At 37.8% G+C, this 23,503-nt stretch overlaps 2 protein-coding genes across 2 annotated transcripts; one reads left to right on the top strand and one right to left on the bottom strand.

The window, feature by feature from the left end:
- The first annotated feature begins 943 nt into the window (after positions 1 to 943).
- LOC125242140 (chymotrypsin-1-like) lies at positions 944 to 15,817 on the top strand. Its single transcript, XM_048150850.1, has 8 exons — positions 944 to 1,383; positions 6,557 to 6,746; positions 10,758 to 10,860; positions 13,169 to 13,345; positions 14,136 to 14,227; positions 14,633 to 14,696; positions 15,117 to 15,263; positions 15,688 to 15,817. The coding sequence occupies exons 1-8, from the start codon at positions 1,038 to 1,040 to the stop codon at positions 15,799 to 15,801; spliced, it is 1,233 nt and encodes a 410-aa protein (XP_048006807.1). The 5' UTR covers positions 944 to 1,037; the 3' UTR covers positions 15,802 to 15,817.
- A 514-nt stretch (positions 15,818 to 16,331) lies between these two features.
- On the bottom strand, positions 16,332 to 19,689 carry LOC125242119. Its single transcript, XM_048150826.1, has 3 exons — positions 19,621 to 19,689; positions 17,344 to 17,410; positions 16,332 to 16,692 (listed from the first exon to the last, which is right to left on the bottom strand). The coding sequence occupies exons 1-3, from the start codon at positions 19,625 to 19,627 to the stop codon at positions 16,332 to 16,334; spliced, it is 435 nt and encodes a 144-aa protein (XP_048006783.1). The 5' UTR covers positions 19,628 to 19,689.
- Between the last annotated feature and the right edge of the window lie 3,814 nt (positions 19,690 to 23,503).

The following is a 23,503-nucleotide window of genomic DNA, read 5'->3' as shown; positions in this document are numbered from 1 at the left end:
TTTTTCAATACCTATCCAACAATATATCACACGTTGGGGTTGGAATTTAAAAAAATATCAGCCCCCACTTTACATGTAGGGGGGGTACCCTAATAAAACATTTTTTTCCATTTTTTTATTTTTGCACTTTGTTGGCGTGATTGATGTACATATTGGTACCAAATTTCAGCTTTCTAGTGCTAACGGTTACTGAGATTATCCGCGGACGGACGGACGGACGGACGGACGGACAGACAGACATGGCGAAACTATAAGGGTTCCTAGTTGACTACGGAACCATAAAAACGGGTTGTATTTAATCTATGATCGAAGCCGAACGCTGACGTTCAAAACATTTGAATTTATAATGTAGTATTCAGAAATCGACTTATTGATGATGAATGGGTAATGAGAGGGCAGGAGCCTATTGAAATGTTGGATGGATCGTTTGGCTCTGAAATCGTAATGATTGTGTTTTATAATATTAAGAAAAATAATCTAGTAATAGATTTTATTTAACCTTCAATACATAAAAGAAATCCTTATAAGTATACCTGATATTAAATTTAACGTATTAAAATCCGAAACAGGGGGCCGATTTTTGAGTCTCACTGTCACTAAAATACCGGTTGAAATCGGTGAATTGCCTATTATTTTCAGTGACAATTTTCTGAATTCAAACGCCGTGAGACTCAAAAATCGGCCCCCAGGTCGTAAGTATCATATTTTTTGCGCTCTCGCTTTGATTGAGCCATAAATAATAGAAAAAGAAACAGCCGATAACACAATCATAAAATGCTATTGCTAAATTATTTCAAAACTAAATAAAATATTAGTTTAGCAACGACCCGCATAACTCGATCGACATGTTGATATTTACTGTATTATATTTTTCATATGTTTTTGCTGACAACAATACTTATGTGGAACCATCCATTAGTAATATCGCTAGTAATTTAGTAGATATATTAGATGTCAAAGGAGCAGAAAATCCAAAATTGAATGAGTTAAGAGAAAAACTAAAGACAATAGACAAATATGTTATTGATAAAGACAAGATGGCGGAACTGTTATTAAATGAAAGTAGAGATTACAGTTTAAACGAAACAAATTTCTACGAAGCATTGAATGATAATGATGGCTTCAGACTATTACAGAGCGGGGAACCTAAGAATCTATATTTGAAGTTAAAAGAAAAAATCAATCGTGATGATATACTTAAAATCTTTTCCGATAGAAACTCGGAAAGAATCATACAATCATATAGAAGGTCAATGAATATGAAGGAGGAAGTACCTGGACTTGAAGAGGAATTAATAGAAGAGGTGGCCGATAAAATGTTAGGAGAGAAGCTAACGGATGATCATAAGTTTGATGACGATAATTCAACCAGTATTTACTGGGGTGAGTCCAGTCTTTGATTTGAGGATAAGTCAAATATTATTGGTCGGCAAGAAAAGGCAAAAACTACAGAAAGCTATTGTTTTCTAGAGCAATATTTGTTCGTCCCAGCCGATAGTTTTTGGGATGTTTGCTTAAATATATTAGTTTCCCTCTATTTTGTATTCATTCTATATACACGAACGCTTTTATGCAAGTACAGTAATTACTGTGGGCTATTTTTAACCCCCGACGCAAAAACGACGGGGTGTTATAAGTTTGACGTGTCTGTCTGTCTGTCTGTCTGTCTGTCTGTCTGTTTGTCTGTTTGTCTGTCTGTGTGTGTGTCTGTCTGTGGCACAATAGCTCCCGAATGGGCGAACCGATTTCTATTTAGTTTTTTTTGTTTGCAAGCTGAGTTAGTCGGGAGTGTTCTTAGCCATGTTTCATGAAAATCGGCCCACTATGTCGCGATCGGGGGTTTTTTCAAAATTTTATTTTTGTGGTTATACCACAGTGACATTGACACTTGACACTGACAATTATGTGCCTATTTCTGAGTTGATAAGTAACATTGTTACTCAGCGTCAATATTTCCTTGTTGAACAGGCAATGGACGGCAAAGTGTCACTGTCGGGCGACAATTGTCACTATTATCACTATTCTTAAATAGGCCACTGGTGACTGGTAGAAAATGCCATGTAACATTAAGTTCGACCTTTGTAACTGCATATTCTACTATGCATTAAAATTTAAATTTATAAATGCCTTGGTATACGTGAATACAAATATCTGAACACAAATTGATTATTATGAGCATAAAACATGTTCAGATTTTTTTTTCACGTAGGTAAGTATGAGTAAGATGTAACTAGTTGAGATTGTAAGTAGGTATGTGTGTACTGAATTACACCGTGTCCAATAAGTTTGAATACAGCACAAATAGCCAATAAAACAAAATGAACAAGTAGTTACTACATTATTATTATATTTTATGAATGGCACTCTTATTTACTACATTCACAACAAATGTTTTGGAATAACTCCAGCATTAACTTGTTTACCAGCCTCAAACGCTTCTCAAACGGATCACACGCGGCACGCACCGTTTTCTTCACATTTCATCCCAAATACTCTCAATAATCTTTTTGAAATGATCTAGGTTTATGATTTTATAAAAATTTAGTCTTCAAAGCATGTATGACCATACAAAGTAGTCTAATACGCCTAAACCTGGAGGCCTGGGTGGCCACTCATGTTTCGGATAAAAAACTGCCAAATTAGTCTGAAACTACGCTAGAATACCATTTGCCGAATGTGCTGGAGGTGCGTCTTGTTGGGACACATGATACTCATTCCCAAGCATCCTTTTTAACTTTAAGGCATTTTTTTCTCCAAAACCTTGGTTTTAAAGAAAAAAACGTTGATTTTTAACGCTTTTATCTGTAAGTACTGAAGGTAGTTTACCTCGCTTACATACTGCATCCCACACCTGGGCCGATGGTGAGCTCTGGAACCTAGGCACATTTTTCTAGTTGCCCGGAACGTTATCTATCCTCGGTACCCATAATAGTTTATTTTGGACACGTGGCGTCTGTTTTATCACATACAGATTCTGCTTATAAAAAATAACTCGTCACCTGCGTGCCGAGCAAGTATTTTGTTGGCACTTTACCTCTTTGTTTTTCTTAGACACTTCGGAAATTTCATGAACTTTGTGCTTGTATTTTATTAAAAGGAATATACTCTTCAGTTTAAATAAGAATTTGATGGCCTGTGATCCCTATATCTTTAGAACTGAGATAAAATGTGAGTATTCGGACTTATTGGACACGGTGTATAATAATGATAAAAGTCCATTTAATTTTTTTTGTACCACGTCGCTGGCAAACAGGTACACGGCCCGGCTGATGGAAAGTGGTCACCGTAACCTATCCATTAGAAACTTGTGCACTCCTTTTTTGAAGAACCCCATACTGTAGTTCATCTGGAATACCTCGGCAGGGATCAGTTCGTTCCACAGCCAGAGCGTCCGCGGGAGGAAATTCCTCTGAAACCGCACGGTGCGCGACCATTTAAGTTGCAAGGTGTGTGAATGAGCGCCCTCTCGATGGCGAGCGGTGCGATGATGAAAAGTGGCCGTTGGCATCATGTCAAACAGTTCTTTAAGTTAATTTCATAAAATTTCGTTGAAAGTAACAGTTTTGATTGCTTTCAGTAGAATGTCATGCTTTAGTAACATCAGAATCAGTGACTAATTCCAATTAAAAACTTTATCCAATTAAAAGTTCTACTTGTTATAAAGTTCAGTGTTAGTCAATTTACGTATAAATTTATTTGTCCCATTAAAGTTAATATAGTAATATAAACTATTTGTCTGTTCCTCAGTAACCATTACATTAACCTCTAAATTTAGTTGTCTGGAAGAGATCGCTCTTCAGCGATAAGGCCGCATGTTGTTTACCTCTGTAATAAAATTTATTATGCTGTCGAGTTCATAAACACACATACATTACATGTACATTTTTTCACCATATTGCAACAAATTAAGGTGAAGAAATGTACACATATTTGTGAACTCGACTGTAATGTGTGTTCCTATGTACATTTCTGAGGTTATGCAATAAAGTGTAAATTAAATTTCTCTGGCATATTTATACTTTTTCATCACACCCGCACTTTAAATGTGCTATTGCACGCAGGCGGAGCGCGAGTTTTAGAAAAATCGTTCTCCCAAGGGAATAATTAAATTTCTTGTACCGTACTTAACTTTTTTACATCAGTTTACATGTTTTTTACATTGCGAGTGTGATGAAAAACATTGTGTGTAACTCGGGGAGTATGAATATTACAAACTCGAGTCTTTAAATCGCTCCGGCAAGCCGTCGCGATTTAACTTACTCTCGTTAGTAATATTCAACTTCCTCCCCTTGTTGCACAATGTACTATTGTCTGCTGAGGAAGTAATGGTGCTCACATGTATTATACTCTATTATAAAATGTTAAAAAGATTAATATAACAGAGAAAACACGACAGTATCTATAGGGTTTTATCACGCTTGACCTAACTTGTCACACATGTTAAGTATGTATAAGGTACAGCGGGACAAATCTCGACTGGGGGGCAATTGTAACTGATCCATTTTTTCCATTATTGCACTATGATGTTGAGTTCTACATGTATCCACTGAACATGCCTACCATATATAACCGGTGGAAACCCTATTTGATAATGCAAACATTGTAAAACATGGAAAAATGTACCAGTTACATTTGCCCCCCAGTCGAGATTTGCCCCACTGTACCTTATATAAAGCCACATAAAAAGGAATACAGAATTTATTGGTAAATAAGTACATTTACAAGTCATTCAGTTCATTACAAAAAATAAACAATATTGTTAACAATAATAAGTTAGGTATTAAATTATAACAATAATAAGTTAGATATCGTTTCGATATAGTTTTTCATAGACAATATAAATACGTCAATTGAATAAAAAGCCTTTTCGATAAGCAACAAAAATAGGGATATAATTTATTCCAAAAGTAACACAAATCTGCTCAGACAAATTCGTAAGCAAATAACTAAATTAAAAATAATGAATCAAAAAGTATCATCAGAAACTTTCTACAACAGAAGTTACAACTGCCGAGTGCCTGTCTTTGAACTTCTAACTGACAAAGACACATCCATTGGAACTCGATTGGCCAATATTGATGTTACCGAAACTTCTCGCCATTGGATACGACGTATTGTTTTAGGAGTCGTTCATTCTTCGTTTGATTACGGAGCACTAATAAATAGATGGTTTGGAGGGAAACTTTTAAACGTATAAATTCTTAGGCATATCAATGTGGTGATTAGTATCGGATTGATCATTTAATAAATTCTGTAGAGGAGTGCATTGTGGAGAAACAATGTTTTCCCCTCACTAGCTCGGAAACACGCGTTTTATCCTTTAATGCCAGCGGGTAAAAACGCATTTTATCCACTAGCGGATAAAGTAATTTGACCTTGAATATAGTCAAATTTTATGCTTTAAAATTGATAAAAGTGGGTTAATCTAGTGATGAATATGATTTACAACATGTGGAATTACAGGAAGCAGTGATAAACGCGTTATATGCGTTGTACTTTCCTCGCTATAGTGAGGGTAAAAGTTTTGTGTTACACATGGGTGCAAATACTGCAAATCTACAACTAGCACCCTTGTATAACAGATAACTATTACATAATAGCTCTTCAGTCTCTTTATTATTCCACTCAATTTTTTTCCTCTTAGTTTTGAAATATAAACTTGTGTATTCTTCTTTGGGAGTATCCCCCTCCCATACTTCACCTATGATAAACTGTTAATAAGCTTTATTGATACCCGTGCCAATATTGATACCCGAGCAAGTGAAATTTTCCAATATTGAACCGCGAGCGTAGCGAGTGGTTCAAAAACTGGAATCTTGAGCGTTGCGAGGGTATCAAGGCACGAAGTTTCTTTGCCACCGAGTGAAACACAAAAATTTTCACCACGCCAACACGAACAAAATACTGACTATATAATCACAAAATTAAAATTTTGAAAAAACCCCCGACCGCGACCTAGTGGACCGATTTTCATGAAACATGGCTAAGAACACTCCCGACTAACACAGCTTTCAAATGAAAAAAACTAAATCGAAATCGGTTCATCCGTTCGCGAGCTACGATGCCACAGACAGACACACACACAGACAAACAGACAGACAGACAGACAGACACAGACGTCGTTTTTGCGTCGGGGGTTAAAAACATCAAAATAAATGAAATCCATCAATTTATTCAAGATTTATGATTCAAAATCATCATTTATAGGTAAAATCTAGTAGCAAGACTAAGACATCGAGTTGAAATTTGTATGAAATTAATTTGCCCCCTTTTGGATAAGCCTTTACCAGTTGGTGTGGTGAAAAAACACTGGCTGGTAATCAGAACAAATTTTAAATCTTTTTATGTTATGAAAGATAATTAGTAAACGGATCGCCTGATGGTAAAATATTACCACCGATCATAATCACCTGTAAGGCCTCAGTGGACGCTCGAAGCGGAGCGTCAGCAGGACATTTGAATGAGCTTCAATAATTATTTGACGGGCACGCCGCACCCCCCACCCCGCTGTACGCCCAATATAAGCGTGCACTCAGGCCTTACTCTCCGTTTTCAGATCCAAAACCAGAGCTAGAAGACCTCAAAGAGTACCACAGCCGTTCTGGCCGACGGATTTATAAGGGCGAGCGGACGGTTATCCAGAAGTACCCCTTCATGGTCTCCATACACATCATGGGTCGCTTCTGGTGCGGCGGAGTGCTGTATTGGCATGATCTGGTGCTGACGTCCGCGGCTTGTTTGCAACTGTGAGTGCATGATGATATTACACCCGTAAGAAGACCTGGGTTCAATCCCCGGCTAGACCATCGACGGATTTGGTCGCTTTTGGGAATTTTCTCGAAAGATTCGAAACCTTTTTTTTTCATAATAGGTAAATTTAATGTTTTTCCTACTCAGAATCACGAGCCCTTTCGATCCCACTACGTAAAAAAAGCGTCCCAAATTTAATTTTTCCACTTCGTTACCATTTTTCAAACACTTTGTACAGCGGTTACAAAGTGGAAAGTACCTATGCAAAATAATAGAAAATTTTGGGACCATTTTTTCCCCCTGTTTTTTGTCCTAGATCGAAACGGCTCGTGATTTTGAGTAGGAAAAACATAAAATTTACCGACCTCAGAAAAAAATTTTTTGGTGATTGTTCTCACGAAAATCTTTTTCGTTTGTGTTTGGTATTTATTTCCGTATATGATACTACAGGTTTAGTGTTTCAAATATAGTATATAGTCTTTGTGGCAACAATTTTATATTTAACGATGAGTATTTGCAATTAAATCAGTGGTATTTAGTTAGCATTATGGGCTAGGGTGACACTTCATAATGCAACATTCTCCCACCTTAATAATGAAATCAGTTCTGCTCACCACAACGCTCTTATTAGCTAAAGCAGTCAATCATAGCTACATACATACATAAACTCATGCCCGTGTACCCAAATGGGGTAGGCAGAGTACATGAAATTCAACCAGTCACCTATACTGTGGAATATAGGTATTTTGTCTTGTAATTGATTTCTAGACTGTATTTATATTCAATTCCATTTGTTTAACGTATTTCAGAAAAACAATAGTATCTGATTCAACCACCGAATGACCAATTCAATTTACGTATGATCCCTTTATTTATTTTCAATCAAACCTCATGTTATTGCCCTTTTATTGAAAACTAGCTTTTACCCGCGGCTTCGCTCGCGTTAGAAAGAGACAAAAAGTAGCCTATGTCACTCTCCATCCCTTCAACTATCTCTACCTAAAAATCACGTCAATTCGTCGCTCTGTTTTGTCGTGAAAGACGGCAGACACACACTTTTTTTTATGGGATAGGAGGCAAACGAGCAGACAGGTCGCCTGATGGTAAGCGATCACCGCCGCCCATGGACACCCGAAACACCAGAGGTGTTGGAGGTGCGTTGCCGGCCTTTAAGATGGGTGTACGCTCTTTTCTTGAAGATTTGGGTCGTATCGGTTCGGAAACACCGCAGGCGGCACTTTCCCATTTCTAATAATAGTATGGATTATTGTATGGATAATTCATGAAGACAAGGAGCATGCCATAAAAGTTGACACCGCAGTCCCGTACAAACGTGAAAATTCTGAAAATCGACTGGTGTAAGAGGCTCTGAAATGAAATGAAATGAAATATTTATTTTCCAAGTAGGCATATTACAATGCGCTTATGAACGTCAAATAAAGCTACGCCGGCTCTAACCCTACGCCTCAGCCTCGAGAAGATTTCAGTCTCCCCTCAGTTGGAGGGGGGTATCCACTATGGGACCGGCAAGAAACTCGGCGGGCCACTTCTTTTCAAAACATTACATCTTATAATTAACATGCATTAAAAAACGAGATACAATTTAGTCAGCAAAAGTATTCATCAAAAAAAGAAATATTAAATTAACAGACTAGGTACCTACTCTATGGAAATTCATTTCAATAGAGTAGGTACCTAGTCTGTTAACCTAGTCTCTGGCAAAGCTACTAGGTCACAGGTTCGAGTCCTGCCGGAGGTATGAATTTTTACATTTTTCCTTTAACAGAAGAGGATCTTTTTCTAAGGAATTGTGAAGAATTGTGCACAGAAAAATGATCGCCTGCTTTAAACTCCGAAATAAAATCGCAAGTCACAAAATATAATGCGTTTGTACGGGACAGTCCATGGAATGCTCCAAAACATTTTAATAAAAACATTGATTCTATATCCCATGAATACTAACTAGGCTAAAGAACTTTGTCTAAGGAATAAATTCGAACTTAATAAATTCTTTTAATCTGATAAAGTTACAAGTTAATTAAGGTCTAAGCTGAAAAGTTCTTATAGACCGCGGGGCAAGCGAAAATTTCGTCAATCATCGCGCCCCGCAAGATCGTATACTTAATCATAGATTAAATATAAGATCATACCATCCCATACATTAAAATTAAAATACGACCGCCTAAGAACGCGCATACACTACACCACACATAGATGGCACCATAAAAAATGCCTTGTTGCCATCGATTATTTGCAGATTGGCGTTAAGTGTCACTTTTGACATAGATTTATGTGTGATACTATACAGCACGACCACGGATGATTTTATTAATTCTGATGCGGTACAAATTCACGAAAAAAAATGTACTTTTTTGTACTGACGTTTAAAAAAAATGTACCCTTATGATTTTGGAGTTTCGACATAGGGCCCGTGGTCGTGCTAGGTAGGTACTCCCTGGCACGACCACACTATATTTAATGAGATTTTAAATTTCTGTTGCAGTACAAATTCACGAAAAAAAATGTACTTTTTTGTACTTACCTTTTTATAAAAAGTACCCTCATGGTTTCGGAGTTTCGACATGGGTTGTGGTCGTGCTAGATAGGTACTCCCTGGCACGACCGCACTAAGTTTTTGAAGTAATTTACATAGTACAATTTCAAAACACTTGTTTAGTATTCATTTGACCATCAAATTAAACATAAATATAGTGTGGTCGTGCCAGGAAGTACCACCTATCTAGCACGACCACACCCCATGTCAAAACTCCGAAACCATGAGGGTATTTTTTTTAAAAGGTAAGTACAAAAAAGTACATTTTTTTTCGTGAATTTGTACTGCAACAGAAATTTAAAATCTCATTAAATATAGTGTGGTCGTGCCAGGGAGTACCTACCTAGCACGACCCCGGGCCCTATGTCGAAACTCCAAAATCATAAGGGTACATTTTTTTTAAACGTCAGTACAAAAAAGTAGGTACATTTTTTTTCGTGAATTTGTACCGCATCAGAATTAATAAAATCATCCGTGGTCGTGCTGTATAGTATTACACAGATTTATGGCTCCAATAAAAGAATTTTTTTTTTGTGGCGCCATCTATGTGTGGTGTAGTGTATGCGCGTTCTTAGGCGATCGCATTTTAATGTATTGGATGGTATGATCTTCTTGATTTTACTGCGTATCCCGTTCAAGGCTCGGGGTCTATTACGTCTTGGACGTGGTTACGTAAAAAGATCCCAAGGGACAGAGCAGTCTTATTTCGACTTTGTTAAGTGCTTGGAGACGTCTTCCACTTTTATTAGTTTTTTGCTGTCTTTATCTCGACTGCAATAGCTTATATAAGCTTTGAACTAGTTTTATATTCCAGACAACAGAATTTTTACCTGAACTCTGCTATGTCTGTGTCCTTCCACGTCCCTGCGTCAATTTTCTTTTTAAATTATTTAATTATAAATGGGCTTACTCTTGGCCACAGACTAGCCAAAGGCAAAGACGTGGCCTACGATGGAGTGAGCTCGCCCAGAAGATGCCTGTTCACTCTCAATTTTGAAGCGTTACTCGTTAACATAATATTTTATACCATTTATGTCATATACTTATGTCAAATTGCAATTGAATTTTTGGATTTAAAAATGATCACTGCAACAGCTTGCAGTTAATTTGATACCTGGTATAATGTAATTAGTTGTGTATATTGTATATTTGTTTTAATTTCACGATTATCACATATAAAATATATAATAGAATGCTTCGTTGGATTACCGAGTGCATTATTGTCAGAGCTCAATACAAATTACAACTATGTATTATGAATGAACGTAATTACGTAACATGAATAAATATATATTGGTAAAACGAACTGGTTGGATTTCTTTCAACCCGTTTTTGCCAAGAGTGGCACTGAAACTTAGTAGTTCACGTGCTCTGCCTACCTCTTTATGGGATACAGGCGTGGTTATATGTATGCATGGTAAAACTAATGATAGTGATAATCGATTTTCCACAGTATGCATAACAATCGATTCTTCCGGGAAAACCCTCGCGTGCTCCAGGTGCGCATAGGCAGCAACCACAGCAGGATCAGCGGAGAACTTGTCGACGCACAAGAGGTAACCAATATGGCGCCACTCGATAGTTTAAGACGCTACAGGAGCGAAAATGCTGCTAAAATGGAAAGGAACCATTTCAATTTGGGAATTTTACTTAAGTATACTAGTGTTTTTAACTAAATTTATCGAAAAAAAATGTTCTTTCAGCACGGGAAGCATGGTCGCGCGATAGACGATAAAATATCAGGCCGTCCCTATCGCACTTACAAATAGTGCGATAGGGACGGCCTGCTATTTTATCATCTATCGCGCGACCATGCTTCCCGTGCAGAACAAGTCAGTTAAAAGATATGGCGAAAAAAATCTTTAAAAACGGGGTTCCGCTCTCGACTGTTTCCTCCTTCAAAACTTAATCAATCGTAACGAAGTTCGAGAATCTGAATAACAATGAAATTATCTGTGTCGGACTGTTTAGCCTTTTTGGTTAATTATTCCCCGGTCCCGTCCGGTCCGGTCCGGTTCGTCGGTCCCGGGTTCGAATCCCGGTAAGGGCATTTATTTGTGTGATGAGCACAGATATTTGTTCCTGAGTCATGGATGTTTTCTATGTATATAAGTATTTATATATTATATATATCGTTGTCTGAGTACCCACAACACAAGCCTTCTTGAGCTTACCGTGGGCCTCAGTCAATCTGTGTAAGAATGTCCTAAAAATATTTATTTATTTATTATTTATTTATTACCAAATTTGAATAACACACCTTTTTTTGCGCCATAATCAATAAAGCCGTTTTTGAAAAATTTTGATGGGCTCTAGCGTCTTTAAAAATAAGAATATCAAAAATTCAAAACGGTCCGACATAGATAAAAATAATAACAATCTGCATTGAAAAAATTAGTGCTCTTCTTCAAAAACCAGAGAAAAAATAGTCGAGAGCGTTTGTATGGAGAATTGACCCCTCCTGTATCGTCTTTAAGATTTTATTATTTTAATACTTACAGTTCGTAGGTGGTTGAATCAACTTTTTCTTGCCACTTTTGCTTGTTATTGCCATGGTTGCGGTCCCCTGAGTCACGCTGGTTTCTTGCAAAATTATGCTACTGAAATTATGCAAGCATGCATGTAGTCTATGTTTGTAGGTGGAAAAATAAGGAAATGGCTTGTTAACACCAGAAAAATGCATGTTTGAATAATTTAAGTAGCATAATTTCGCATAAAAACAGCGTGACTCTGGGGACCGTAACCATGGCAATAACAGGCAAGAAAAAGTTGATTCATCCAGGTATATATTGTTTGGGTTGTAGACTTACCTGCAAAAGAAAGATACACGTATATAAGTGGATTAAAATATCGACATTGTGTCAGACAGATTGGAAATTTTGGAAATTAGGTAATCAAAATTTGATTAATAGAAAGAATTTAAATTCTGATCAATTTATTTAACCTTTGGGAGTCAATTACCGGACGATACTAACTATTGATGTTGTAATTTCACAGATGATTTTTTAAAACGAATGTAATAAAAATGAAATAAGCCGCATATTTTCAGAATTAAGTATGAATCGATGAACACCAAAAATTTTCAATTTCATCCTGTTGGACACAAACATGTTGGAAACAAAGTTCAAAGTAGTATTTGATGCTGTTGCTGATAGGGAAGCGGGGGTGGGGGGGGGGCTAGAAAGAGACAAAAAGCAGCCTATGGCACTCCATCCCTTCAACTATCTCAACTATCTCCACTTAAAAGATCAACGCTCCGTTTTGCCGTGAAAGACGGACAAACACACAGACTCACACACTTTCCCATTTAGTATTATAGAGAGTTACTGTCAAAGTAAAATGTGTAATCACAGTGCACAGACTGCCATCTCTCGACACAGGTTTAAAACTTCTGAACCTCAGTTTTGACAATTTGGCCCATATTGTTAGCTTGATATGTGTTAAAATGTCAAATATTAATATAAGCGCCATCTAGCCGAGCGTCCCCCAAAGGTGTAACGCCATCTAGGATAAGCCACAGTACCTTTTTCTCTAGTGCTTTGGGGTACGTTTTTTCTTCGAAATCATCCGTCTGTACGGAGTTACATATGTCTTTGATAATGTTAAGTATGGCTTGACGATAGAAGCGATTCCATAGACTTATTAAGTTCAAAAGTCTCTATTCTGCTCTATTGGTTTTGGCAAGTATTGATTTTTTTTTAAATAAATGGGCTTACTCTTGACCACAGACTAGCCTAAGGCAAAGACGTGGCCTACGATGGAGTGAGCTCGCCCAGAAAATGCCTGTTCACAAGGTTGCCGGGTTATATGAGCTCGGAAATATAGCCGCCGGCAAGGAATGCCTAAAAGACTCATGATTTCTAGGTATACTTCCACCCGACTTACGACCCACGTACACTAGAGGATAACATCGCCGTGATCCGGTTACGATATCGTATCGCCTTCAGCCATCACCGAGTTCCGAAGATCATCGACATCTCACACTTTGACCACAACCCCGCTGCTTCTGAGGTGCTGATACTAGGGTGGGGTGTTACTAGGGTAAGGATTTACGAATATTATACTAGCTTCCGTTTTTCTATGATTCTTGTATGAACAAATTACAAAGACTACAAATTCTTTAGTGACTTCTTAAGTGCACTTTTGAGATTTACCTATTCTAAATATTTGACGACTAGTCTGGCCTAGCGCGTGACCCTGCCCTGCTAAGCCGCAGTCCTGGGTTCGAATCCCGGTAAGGGTATTTATTTGTGTGAGGAGCACAGATATTTGTTCCTGAGTTATGGATGTTTTCTATGTATATAAGTATTTTTGTATATTATATGTAACACTTTAAGTTCTCGCGCTTTGTACACATATGACCTGTGTGTGACTTTAAATATATTATATGTATCATTGTCTGAGTACCCGCAACACAAGCCTTCTTGAGCTTACCGTGGGACTAAGTCAATATGTGTAAGAATGTCATATAATATTTATTTATTTAAATATCAACTGACTCAGATACACAGTGGATTAAAAATAAAAAAAAATACAAGATTAGAGGTATGTTTAAAATAGAAATCATTTATTCAAGCAACACATGAATAGGTAGAAATCAATAGATAAAATAGGATAGAAACACAACAATAGATAAAAAAGGATAAAATGTTGCACAAAGTAAAAAGTAGTAATAACGATGTGGGGGCTAAAATGGTCCACTCAGCATTGCAGCTGACACGGCTAGCGTGGTCAACGGTGCTGGTTTTCTGTAGAGCCAGCGGTGTTTGCGATATTTGCACACAAGTAAATACACCTACATGTAAACATCAAGTAAACACAATGTTGACAGATGTCCAACCGCCTCGCATACGAGCCAGTATTTCTACAACGCAAGTTCCTGCCAGTCTACCCCAACTCTTTCTGCAAGGAAGTCTACGGCGAGTAAGTCTTGTCTACCATATCATCGTTTCAAATTTAATTCTGTCTGTAATTTAATAATGTCAGTTAACCACACAGGCTAACGGCCAAGTTATAGTATTTGGCCCATCGGCGGAAAATTGCCAGTCTGTCGGTGTTTTACAAGTTGCACATAGGGGAGTGTACTCAAGAGCCACACGAGCTTATTCCGCGGTCCCCATTCTACCATCGGACTCTTAGACCCACGAGCGGTTTCCATCCTTAATTGGTAGATATTCCGCGAATTTTCTCGAAGAGCTTTGCTTCTTTTCTTATGCCCTCCTTGGCAGTAGGAGTACAATTCCTTGCAGGAAAACTAACCGACATTGGTCTCGATCCGCAATCTAGAGATCTAAATTGTTATTAATTTTTCTCTAATTTTGATTGCAGTAGGTTTATAAGACAACAGCAATTCTGTGCTGGCACGATAACTACAGGGGAAGGAGCTTGTGATGTAAGTATTACCTAATCAAAATCTAGATGATAACTTTGCTGATCATTTGTCAATCAGTCCTATACTTACTTGAGTTTAATGTTCATGAAAACATAAATACGTAAATAAGTATAACAACCCACCACCAAAAATACAAAACTCGCCACGCGTTTCACCTCTCTACGAGGCATCCTTAGGAGATGTTGACAGTGTAAGATCCGGCAACTGACTGAGAGAGTTGTGACTCAGTAAGTTGCAGGGACGCAACACATGTAAGCGGATGATTATGATTAATTCTCGTTTTATTCTCATTTGCATGCATATGTTGCGTAAGCACACGGTGCACATACATACATACATACCGCGAGTCATACGTTTGTTAGAAGTGATAACTCTTCTAGCAAAAGCTGTCTACTGTGTTGCCGTTCTTCCTGTCCTTAGCACGACGCCGGAGGTCCAGCCATCTTGTCCGGCAAGCTAGTTGGCATCATATCCTTCGGTCCGACGGTCTGTGGGTACGCTAACGCTCCGACTGTCTTCACACTGGTCGGATCATACGCAGATTGGATCGAGCAAGTCAATGATTCGGTATGTTTTATATGTTACCCGTATAGTTCTTGTTATGTTCTGATGTATTTTTTGACTCAGTTAAACGCCGTTGCATACAATACTTTTTCTACGACCGTGCACTTAGTTTTTAATAGTTTCCTAGGATAACTTTCGTGAAATTCACACTCTTTCCTGTATTTTGACACAAAGGTTTGCACTGTCAGCGCAGCTGCCCAAAGCGTTCCTGCGCACGCGCGCAGTATCGTTATAACTATGCATTGCCATGGTGACAGAGCCAAACAATACGTTTTCAATTTTTTCGTTACTGCGCGGGAAGTCGGCGGGCGCTAGCTTTGGGGGATATACTTTTATGTAGGGTTTTAAAGATCTATGCACAACCCTGTAAATGACGAATAACAGTTCGGGAGTAGAAAAAATAAATAATAACATCTCGTAATTCCAGATGCCAGACTACTATCGCTTGGTCGTGCGTTCCACAACGCGCGCCGTCAAACTATCAAACAAGTTCAAGGAGCTGGGCACACCGGTGCCACCTGAAGAGCGGGAGATACTATAAACAACTGAGTTTTATACACCGTGTTTTTTATTTTCTCCTTAACAGAAACCACCCGGTATATCACGTTTAGATTTTTTAAATGTAAACGGTGTAACATGAGGATAATTTTTTTTTATATAACTTTCCACATAAAAAGTAAATGCTATTCGTAAAACTGGCACTTAACCCTTAAATGTATGGTGAAGTATATATGCATCATGTATTTTTGACTCTATTGACAGCATGTCAAAATTCAAATTTGAATAAATCTTTGTCAAGGTCATCCTCAATTAAATGTTAAAATAAAAAAAACAATTTTCTTCTAAAAAAAATACTTTTTAGGCGCGCGAAGGAGGGTAGATCGCGCGCTGTCTACGCAACTTTGACATCCACCCGCGTTCTTCAGTTTTCCGTGGTCATGATGCATGCAACTGCGTCGAAATATCGGGAGCTTGACAAAAATCAGAAAGGTAATCAATAACCCGGTCAATAATATTTAAGTCTATTTTTTTTTGTGTCTGTCGACGAAAGTATCTATTTAAACATAAAATTCACTCCCGTCGTTTCTTACAAAACACCTTGGCCATTTCTAACACCGTATTCTCATTCTGTTTCAACACGGTTGCATTAAAAATTCTCGTCTCCCTCCCAACTTTCACACAATGTTCCGGTATCTTCTCAACAGCCACATATTCCTTCTTATCAAGTGAGAATTTTCCTTTATAATGCTTCAACTTCATATGGGAGAAACTGCTGGTTGTTCCTTTGACGGTGGAGTTTGGGTCTAAGCGGAAAGATACACAGAGAATGTGGTTGATGTCACTGCATGCTCGGATTATGAAGTTTTCTGGGTATTTTAGGAGGAGGTATTCTACTTCGGAGCGAGTGACGTTGCCCCAGTACCAGTCAAATCTGAAATGTAAAACATCATTTTTTTATACTACGTCGGTGGCAAACAAGCATACGGTCCGCCTGATGGAGGATTGTACAAGTTTCTAATGGGTTGGCAATCCTTTTTGCTGTGTTAAGTATACAGCAAAAAAGAGTGTACAAGTTCCAAAAAGGGTTTGGTTTGCCGACGACTCAAAGCACACTGGACGTCATCATCATTATTGGCCACGTCATCTATTGCAGATAATTGTTGCAACGTCGAGTAGAATCAAGTGATATGGGGAGGTTAGTTGTAACGTCTACGATGGCTAAAGAGTCCTATACTCGTATATAGTCAACCAATTGGAACCCTAGGCCACTCTACAACCAAGTCAAAATGACAAGCAGTTAAGTAGGAGATTTTTTTACAATAATTATAATTTATAACGTCACTATGTCATAGTTCTAGCGTGACCCAGGATTCCAATTGGTTGACTGTACCATAACGGCATTTTCTACCACAACGATCACAAACATAATCAGGGTTTCAGCTAGGTCTTCTTTTTCCTCTCTGTTCTTCTGTTTTTCCTTTTATTGGTCACTATCGGATCTATTCCATTGTATATTTATTTATTCACAAACAACTAAATATAATAGTCAAGTAGTCGTAGAAGTTTGCTACATTCAACTTACTTAGGTAATTTACAATAAATTGAACAGAAATCTTCGTTGTGTTCTGGATCCTTGTCTCTTCGGCAATCTGTAATCGATTGATAAAATAGTATTTAAGTATAGTTTTTATGATGAACAGAATTTTAAATTATATGCTATGCTAGGTTTCCAGTAACTTTAGGGTGAAATCACATCTATCAGCATTGAGCCACTTTTTATTAATGAGAAATCGCTCAGCGTCTTCATAGTACGCTTTTTTTTTAATACTACGTCGGTGGCAAACAAGTATACGGCCCGCCTGATGTAAAGCGGTCACCGTAATCTATGGACGCCTGCAACTCAAACAGTGTCACATGCGCGCTGCCACCCCATTAGAAACTTGTACATTCCCTTTTGCTGTGTTAAGTACACAGCAAAAAGGAGTGCACAAGTTCTAAGGAGGGTTCGGGTTGCCGACGACTCAAAGGACAATAAACGGAACAAGTTAGTTCCGTAAGTCCTCCCGTCATCAGCACACCGCACCCTCGTTCAGCTCTGGCAGCCTTACTCACCGACAGGAACACAACACTATGAGTAGGGTCTAGTGCTATTTGGCTGCGGTCTTCTGTAAGGCGGAGGTACTACCCCAGTTGGGCTCTGCTCTAGATTCGAGCGAGACGATATCCGCTGTGCTGTGCCCTACCACACAAAGCGGAATATCATTCGCTATGCCCTACCTCCTATAACGCTTACGCATTGGAAAGCTGAAAGCATGTCTACTCATGTTCGTACGAGCGATTTCTCATACACCAAATGCGGCTTTGCTAATAGGTATATGTCATTTCACCCTTACTAGGAACGCAGTCATCACTTCGATTTGTCGCAAATGTCATGGAAAATGATGGATCATCTGAGACATGATATGAACAGGAAGGAAATGAAGGGTGATGTTAAGTGACGGTACGTTGACGGTCGATCGTAAGATCTGGGTGGCTAGCCGAATGGCACAATCGCTCACGAAACGCTCACGAAACGAAGCGCTAGTAGATATCTATCTCTATCGCGCTTGCGTATTGGCGCGACAGAGCCAGCGGCGTATCGCTTTCGTTTGGCGTCGGAGAAATGCCATTCGGCTACGGGGCCAGGGTGGCTAGCCGAATGGCACAATCGCTCACGAAACGCTCACGAAACGAAGCGCTAGTAGATATCTATCTCTATCGCGCTTGCGTATTGGCGCGACAGAGCCAGCGGCGTATCGCTTTCGTTTGGCGTCGGAGAAATGCCATTCGGCTACGGGGCCAGGGAGATTGCTATACTATTATCAACGTGATTTTTGTGATTTTCATTTTATTCGACAGGACGTTAGTGCGTTTTCACATTATCCGATCCAATTCCACAATATTGTATTGTATTGTATTGTATCGAATGTAGGACCGATAGTCCATATATTTTGAGCCATCGTCTTTGATTTTTCCCTTTGAAAACCTTTCTACAACCGATTTAGGCAACGCATTTAGGCTTCAAAGAGCAGGTAAATAATAAATATATCGCATTTTGTTAAATATTTTTTTTTATCCTTTTTTTTAGGGTTCCGTAGCCAAAATGGCAAAAACGGAACCCTTATAGTTTCGTCATGTCCGTCTGTCCGTCTGTCCGTCTGTCCGTCTGTCCGTCTGTCACAGCCGATTTACTCGGAAACTATAAGTACTACAGTGATGAAATTTGATGGGAATATGTGTTGTATGAACCGCTACAAAATTATGACACTAAATAGTAAAAAAAAGAATTGGGGGTGGGGCCCCCCATACATGTAACTGAGGGATGAAAATTTTTTTTTCGATGTACATACCCGTGTGGGGTATCAATGGAAAGGTCTTTTAAAATGATATAAAGTTTTCTAAAAAACATTTTTCTTAAAGTGAACGGTTTTTGAGATATCAGCTCTCAAAGTCGTAAAAAGTATGTCCCCCCCCCTCTATTTTTATAACTACGGGGTATAAAATTCTAAAAAAAATAGAGGTGATGCATGCTAATTAACTCTTTCAACGATTTTTGGTTTGATCAAAGTATCTCTTATAGTTTTTGAGATAGGTTGATTTAACTGTAATTTTGGCAGGTGTATAAATTGACATAATAAGTTTATTATATTTGCTGCTACGGAACCCTTTGTGCGCGAGCCCGACTCGCACTTGGCCGGTTTTTTTAAATACTTAATACATCAATGAATAAGTGTGAGGGGGGAGTGGGGCATAAACGAGCGTCATGGCTTAATGGTATTGCTTAATACATTATTAGATTTATTATAACAAAAAAACTTACCTTGCATTTTGCTTCCAATATAAAACTTTAAAACAATAATATTTTAATTTGAGTCCATCAAGGCATCACCAAATATTTGACGAAAATATTACTAATTATTTATTAGCACTGCCGTTCATAATTGCATAGATTTCAATAATTAATATTTGAACTAAGTATAGTTTAAATAACGCCTTTATTGTTCAGTAATGTTACTTAAACTAAATGCATTTGGTTAAAATATACTCATCATTCCATAGTCCAGTTTTCCTGTATTTTATACGTATTAGATACATGGAGAAATAAACTAGTTTTACCGCAATATAAGGATAAATAAATGATCTAATATGAAGTACACTGGATTTATTAAAAATATATCTCTTTTTAAATAGATACTTTAAATATTATAGGACATTCTTAGATAAACCGATTAAGCCACATTACTCGTAAGCTCACAAAGACTATAACTAAGTATAGTTTCGTGGGTAATCAGCAAATGAATTATTTAAGACGGAACAGAAGCAATTTGGGAATTTTAGTTAAATATACTAGTGTTATAAACTAGATTTATAGAAAAATGTGTCCATTAAGGACAAACTCAGTTAAAATATATTGCGGAAAATCTTTAAAATCGAGGTTCCACTCTCGACTGTTTCCTCCTTCAAAAATTAATCAATCGTAACGAAATTTAGAATCTGAATAACAATAAAGTAATCTGTGTCGGACCTTTTAGTTTTTTTTGGCAAATTGTTACCAATTTTGAGAACACCCTTTTTGCGCCATAATCTTCTAGAGGCCGTTTTTGGAAATTATTGATGAAATATTAATTAGCGTTTTTTTAAATATAAATATCAAAAAATCACAACGGTCCGACACAAATAAAACAAATAATAATTTGTTAAAAAAATTCATGGCTCTCTATTCAAAAAACCGGGAAGAAAATTGTCGATACCCTTTGTATGGAAAATTGACCCCTCCTGTTGCGTGTAGGAATATTTATAATAACACTCTCTCACCAATTAAAATTGCGTTTTTATCGCAACCTTCCCTTGGGTATGTTCATCATAATATACATTTCTCAAACATGCAATGAAATATTGTCTTTACGTTCCTTAAAATGGGCTGGGAAGTATCGCTTTTTGGGCGCAACAACTCGAGAGGACTGTAAAGGGATTTCATATTATTTTTTAGGCCTAGGCCTGCAAAGTAACTTTTTTTTATAAAATATTGTCCTTTAGAGCATTTTTTTATTTCATTGTATGTTTGAGAAAAGCACTATACATGCCTCGGCGTGAAAACGGATTCCCGGCCTCGTATCCCTATCCGTATATATACCCACTTGGCCGGAAATCCTCATTTTCCCGGCCTCTGATGTAATGTACTATTGTTTTATCGAAAACTATTTATAACCAGCTCTCTGATATCTGATGCCAAACAAAATTAATCACGAAACTGAATCCACATCCCGCGTCAAAGGATCCATTCACTCATTTCAATCATTCAGGAACCCATTCATTTCGTTCACTGTACGAGCAACCTGTTTTAGGCCGAATGGCTATAATGTTACAGGTTATTTTAGCAATGTTGTGGGTATGCGTATGAAATGATTGAAATTGTTTAAGTTTTTTGTGATTGCTGGCAAATGTGAGTTAGTAGTTTCGTTACTAAAGTTGGTCCAGGTGACTTAGTACTCGGATATGATAGGTTTTTTTTCCTATTATACCTTTACAGTTTCAGCAGAAAGTGAAAAGTTTCAGCTGAATCAGAAATCGGGAAGTGGGTCAAAACTCAAATTTAGCTTTTAAGTTTTTATGCACACTAACATACTAACGAGCTGGCTAAACGTCTTATAGACGCGTCGGGTGACCGGAAGGCTGGGGCTTACCTTGCCCAGCGCATTGGCATTGCCGTTCAACGCGGCAATGCTGCCAGCCTTCTGGGCACCCTACCGGTCGGCTCAGATTTAGACACAATTTTTTATTTGTAGGGTTTAATTTCATAGGTAGTTTTAGTTTAGTTATAGTTTTATTTATAAGTTCATAGTTAAGTTTTTTTTTTGTATTAGTTTTAGTTTAGTTATAGTTCTTTTTTGTAGTAAAATTGTCTAGTTAAATTTGTTTGTAAGCAATAAATATGTACTAACAAGTGAAGTTGAATAACAGCTTTTATAATATACAAAATGTAACCTGTGCTAGCGGCTTGTATCAAATTTAATTTTAGAAGTACTCAGAGAAAAGTGACCCTCCTTCAACCAATTTCTACTTATCGTTGTTTGCGTTTATTTATTGCTATCAACATTATCGTTATCGAAGAAAAACTGCCCTCAATGACGTACAAATTAATAAGAAAACGTATCTTTTTTAAGTTCGTGGTAACTTATTATTTAGGCGCCATAAATAATCAGACCGAATATCTGTGTTTACAGCTTTTATTCAAATTGTCATGTTAGTATGTTAGTGTGCGTCAAAACGTACAAGCTAAATTTGACCCACTTCCCGGTTTGCGATTGAGCTGAAATTTTGCACACATAAGTAAATTACGTGACAATGCAATATTATGGTATCATGGAGCTGATCTGACGATGGAGCAGAAAGGTGGTCATAGGAACTCTGTTATGAAACGTCGTATCCCCATCGAGTAAGGAGTTTTTAGAAAAGCCTCGGAGAGCAGTAGATGACTGTTGAAAGAAAGGTACAGTCGGCGATAAAAGCTTGTGCCAAAAATGAAATTTTTGCAAAAAACTTATTTTCCTTTTGGTCACAAATCTCAAAAGTAACTAGTTATCCAGGTAAATTTTACTTTCATGATCTCCATTTTAATGTGACATGGAGTCTTGCAAGATTAACACTCTATTACGAGCAATTACCAAGTTTGATAGGACCCCCGGGCCCGGGGGAGCAGTTACCTCCGCTGCCTATTTAACTTTGCCGGGTAGCAGGCTCAAGGCCGAATGACATGTTTTTTTTTTATTCGTATAATAATGGCTTTGCCAACCAGGGCACTTTGCCAATGTCAAGTAAATTACAGAGATATATAAAACAGTATAAGTAGTTTTTTTGCGAACGAGGCCTTCGCGATGCACTGGAGGATAGCTGGAGCAGCAGTACAAAGCATGATGGCGGCCGGGACCACGAACTGCCGAGTGATGTCCGTAGAATTGGTTATTCGTATCTCCAACAGAATTCTTCATTAAATGCACTCTTTGCGCAGGCTATTCACTGCATAATATCCAATCAAACTTATACATTAAACAGCAGAATGCAAAAATAAAAAAATATATCGGAGGACGATCCGCCATGTTCCATGGGTCAATCGAAAAGTCCCCGAATGACATGTAATAATAGTAATAGGTTAAATTGTCAGTGTTCTTTTTTTTTTGTCCAAGGCTAAAGAGGTAAGGTCAATGCGGATAAATGTGTCATAAGCAGAAGTGTGTCTGGTCTTCACATTTCACCATTTTATACTTACGAGTAAAGTCGCAGGTATTTTTGCGAGATCCTACTGTTCTACTACTCGAATTCCGGTAAGGACATTTATTTGTGTGATGAGCACAGGTATTTGTTCCTGAGTCATGGATGTTTTCTATGTATATAAGTATTTATATATTAAATATATCGTTGTCTGAGTACCCACAACACAAGCCTTCTTGAGCTTACCGTGGGCCTCAGTCAATCTGTGTAAGAATGTCCTATAATATTTATTTATTTATTTAGTGCAAAAGGATCACACGACCATGCTGGCTTACCTGGGTCATTCTTTCCAAAGTTGTCCACCCCACTTTTTTGCAACATGGGTATTTTTTACGCGATTCATACTCAAAATCGCGAGCGTTTTTGATCCTGATAGGAGAAAAAAAATGTCCCAATATTTCCATACATTTTTCGAACCTTCCATTCCGTTACCG

Source organism: Leguminivora glycinivorella, unplaced genomic scaffold (genome assembly GCF_023078275.1).
Source record: "Leguminivora glycinivorella isolate SPB_JAAS2020 unplaced genomic scaffold, LegGlyc_1.1 Scaffold8, whole genome shotgun sequence".
NCBI lineage: Eukaryota > Metazoa > Arthropoda > Insecta > Lepidoptera > Tortricidae > Leguminivora > Leguminivora glycinivorella.
This window is presented reverse-complemented; position numbering and strand designations above follow the sequence as displayed.

Coding starts and splice junctions, on each gene's coding strand:
- LOC125242140 (XM_048150850.1), top strand. CDS start 1,038: ATGGCGGAACTGTTATTAAATGAAAGTAGAGATTACAGTTTAAACGAA. Junction 10,861..13,168: donor AACTTGTCGACGCACAAGAG/GTAACCAATATG, acceptor CATGATTTCTAG/GTATACTTCCACCCGACTTA. Junction 14,228..14,632: donor TGCAAGGAAGTCTACGGCGA/GTAAGTCTTGTC, acceptor TTTTGATTGCAG/TAGGTTTATAAGACAACAGC.
- LOC125242119 (XM_048150826.1), bottom strand. Junction 16,693..17,343: donor ATTTATTGTAAATTACCTAA/GTAAGTTGAATG, acceptor TTTACATTTCAG/ATTTGACTGGTACTGGGGCA.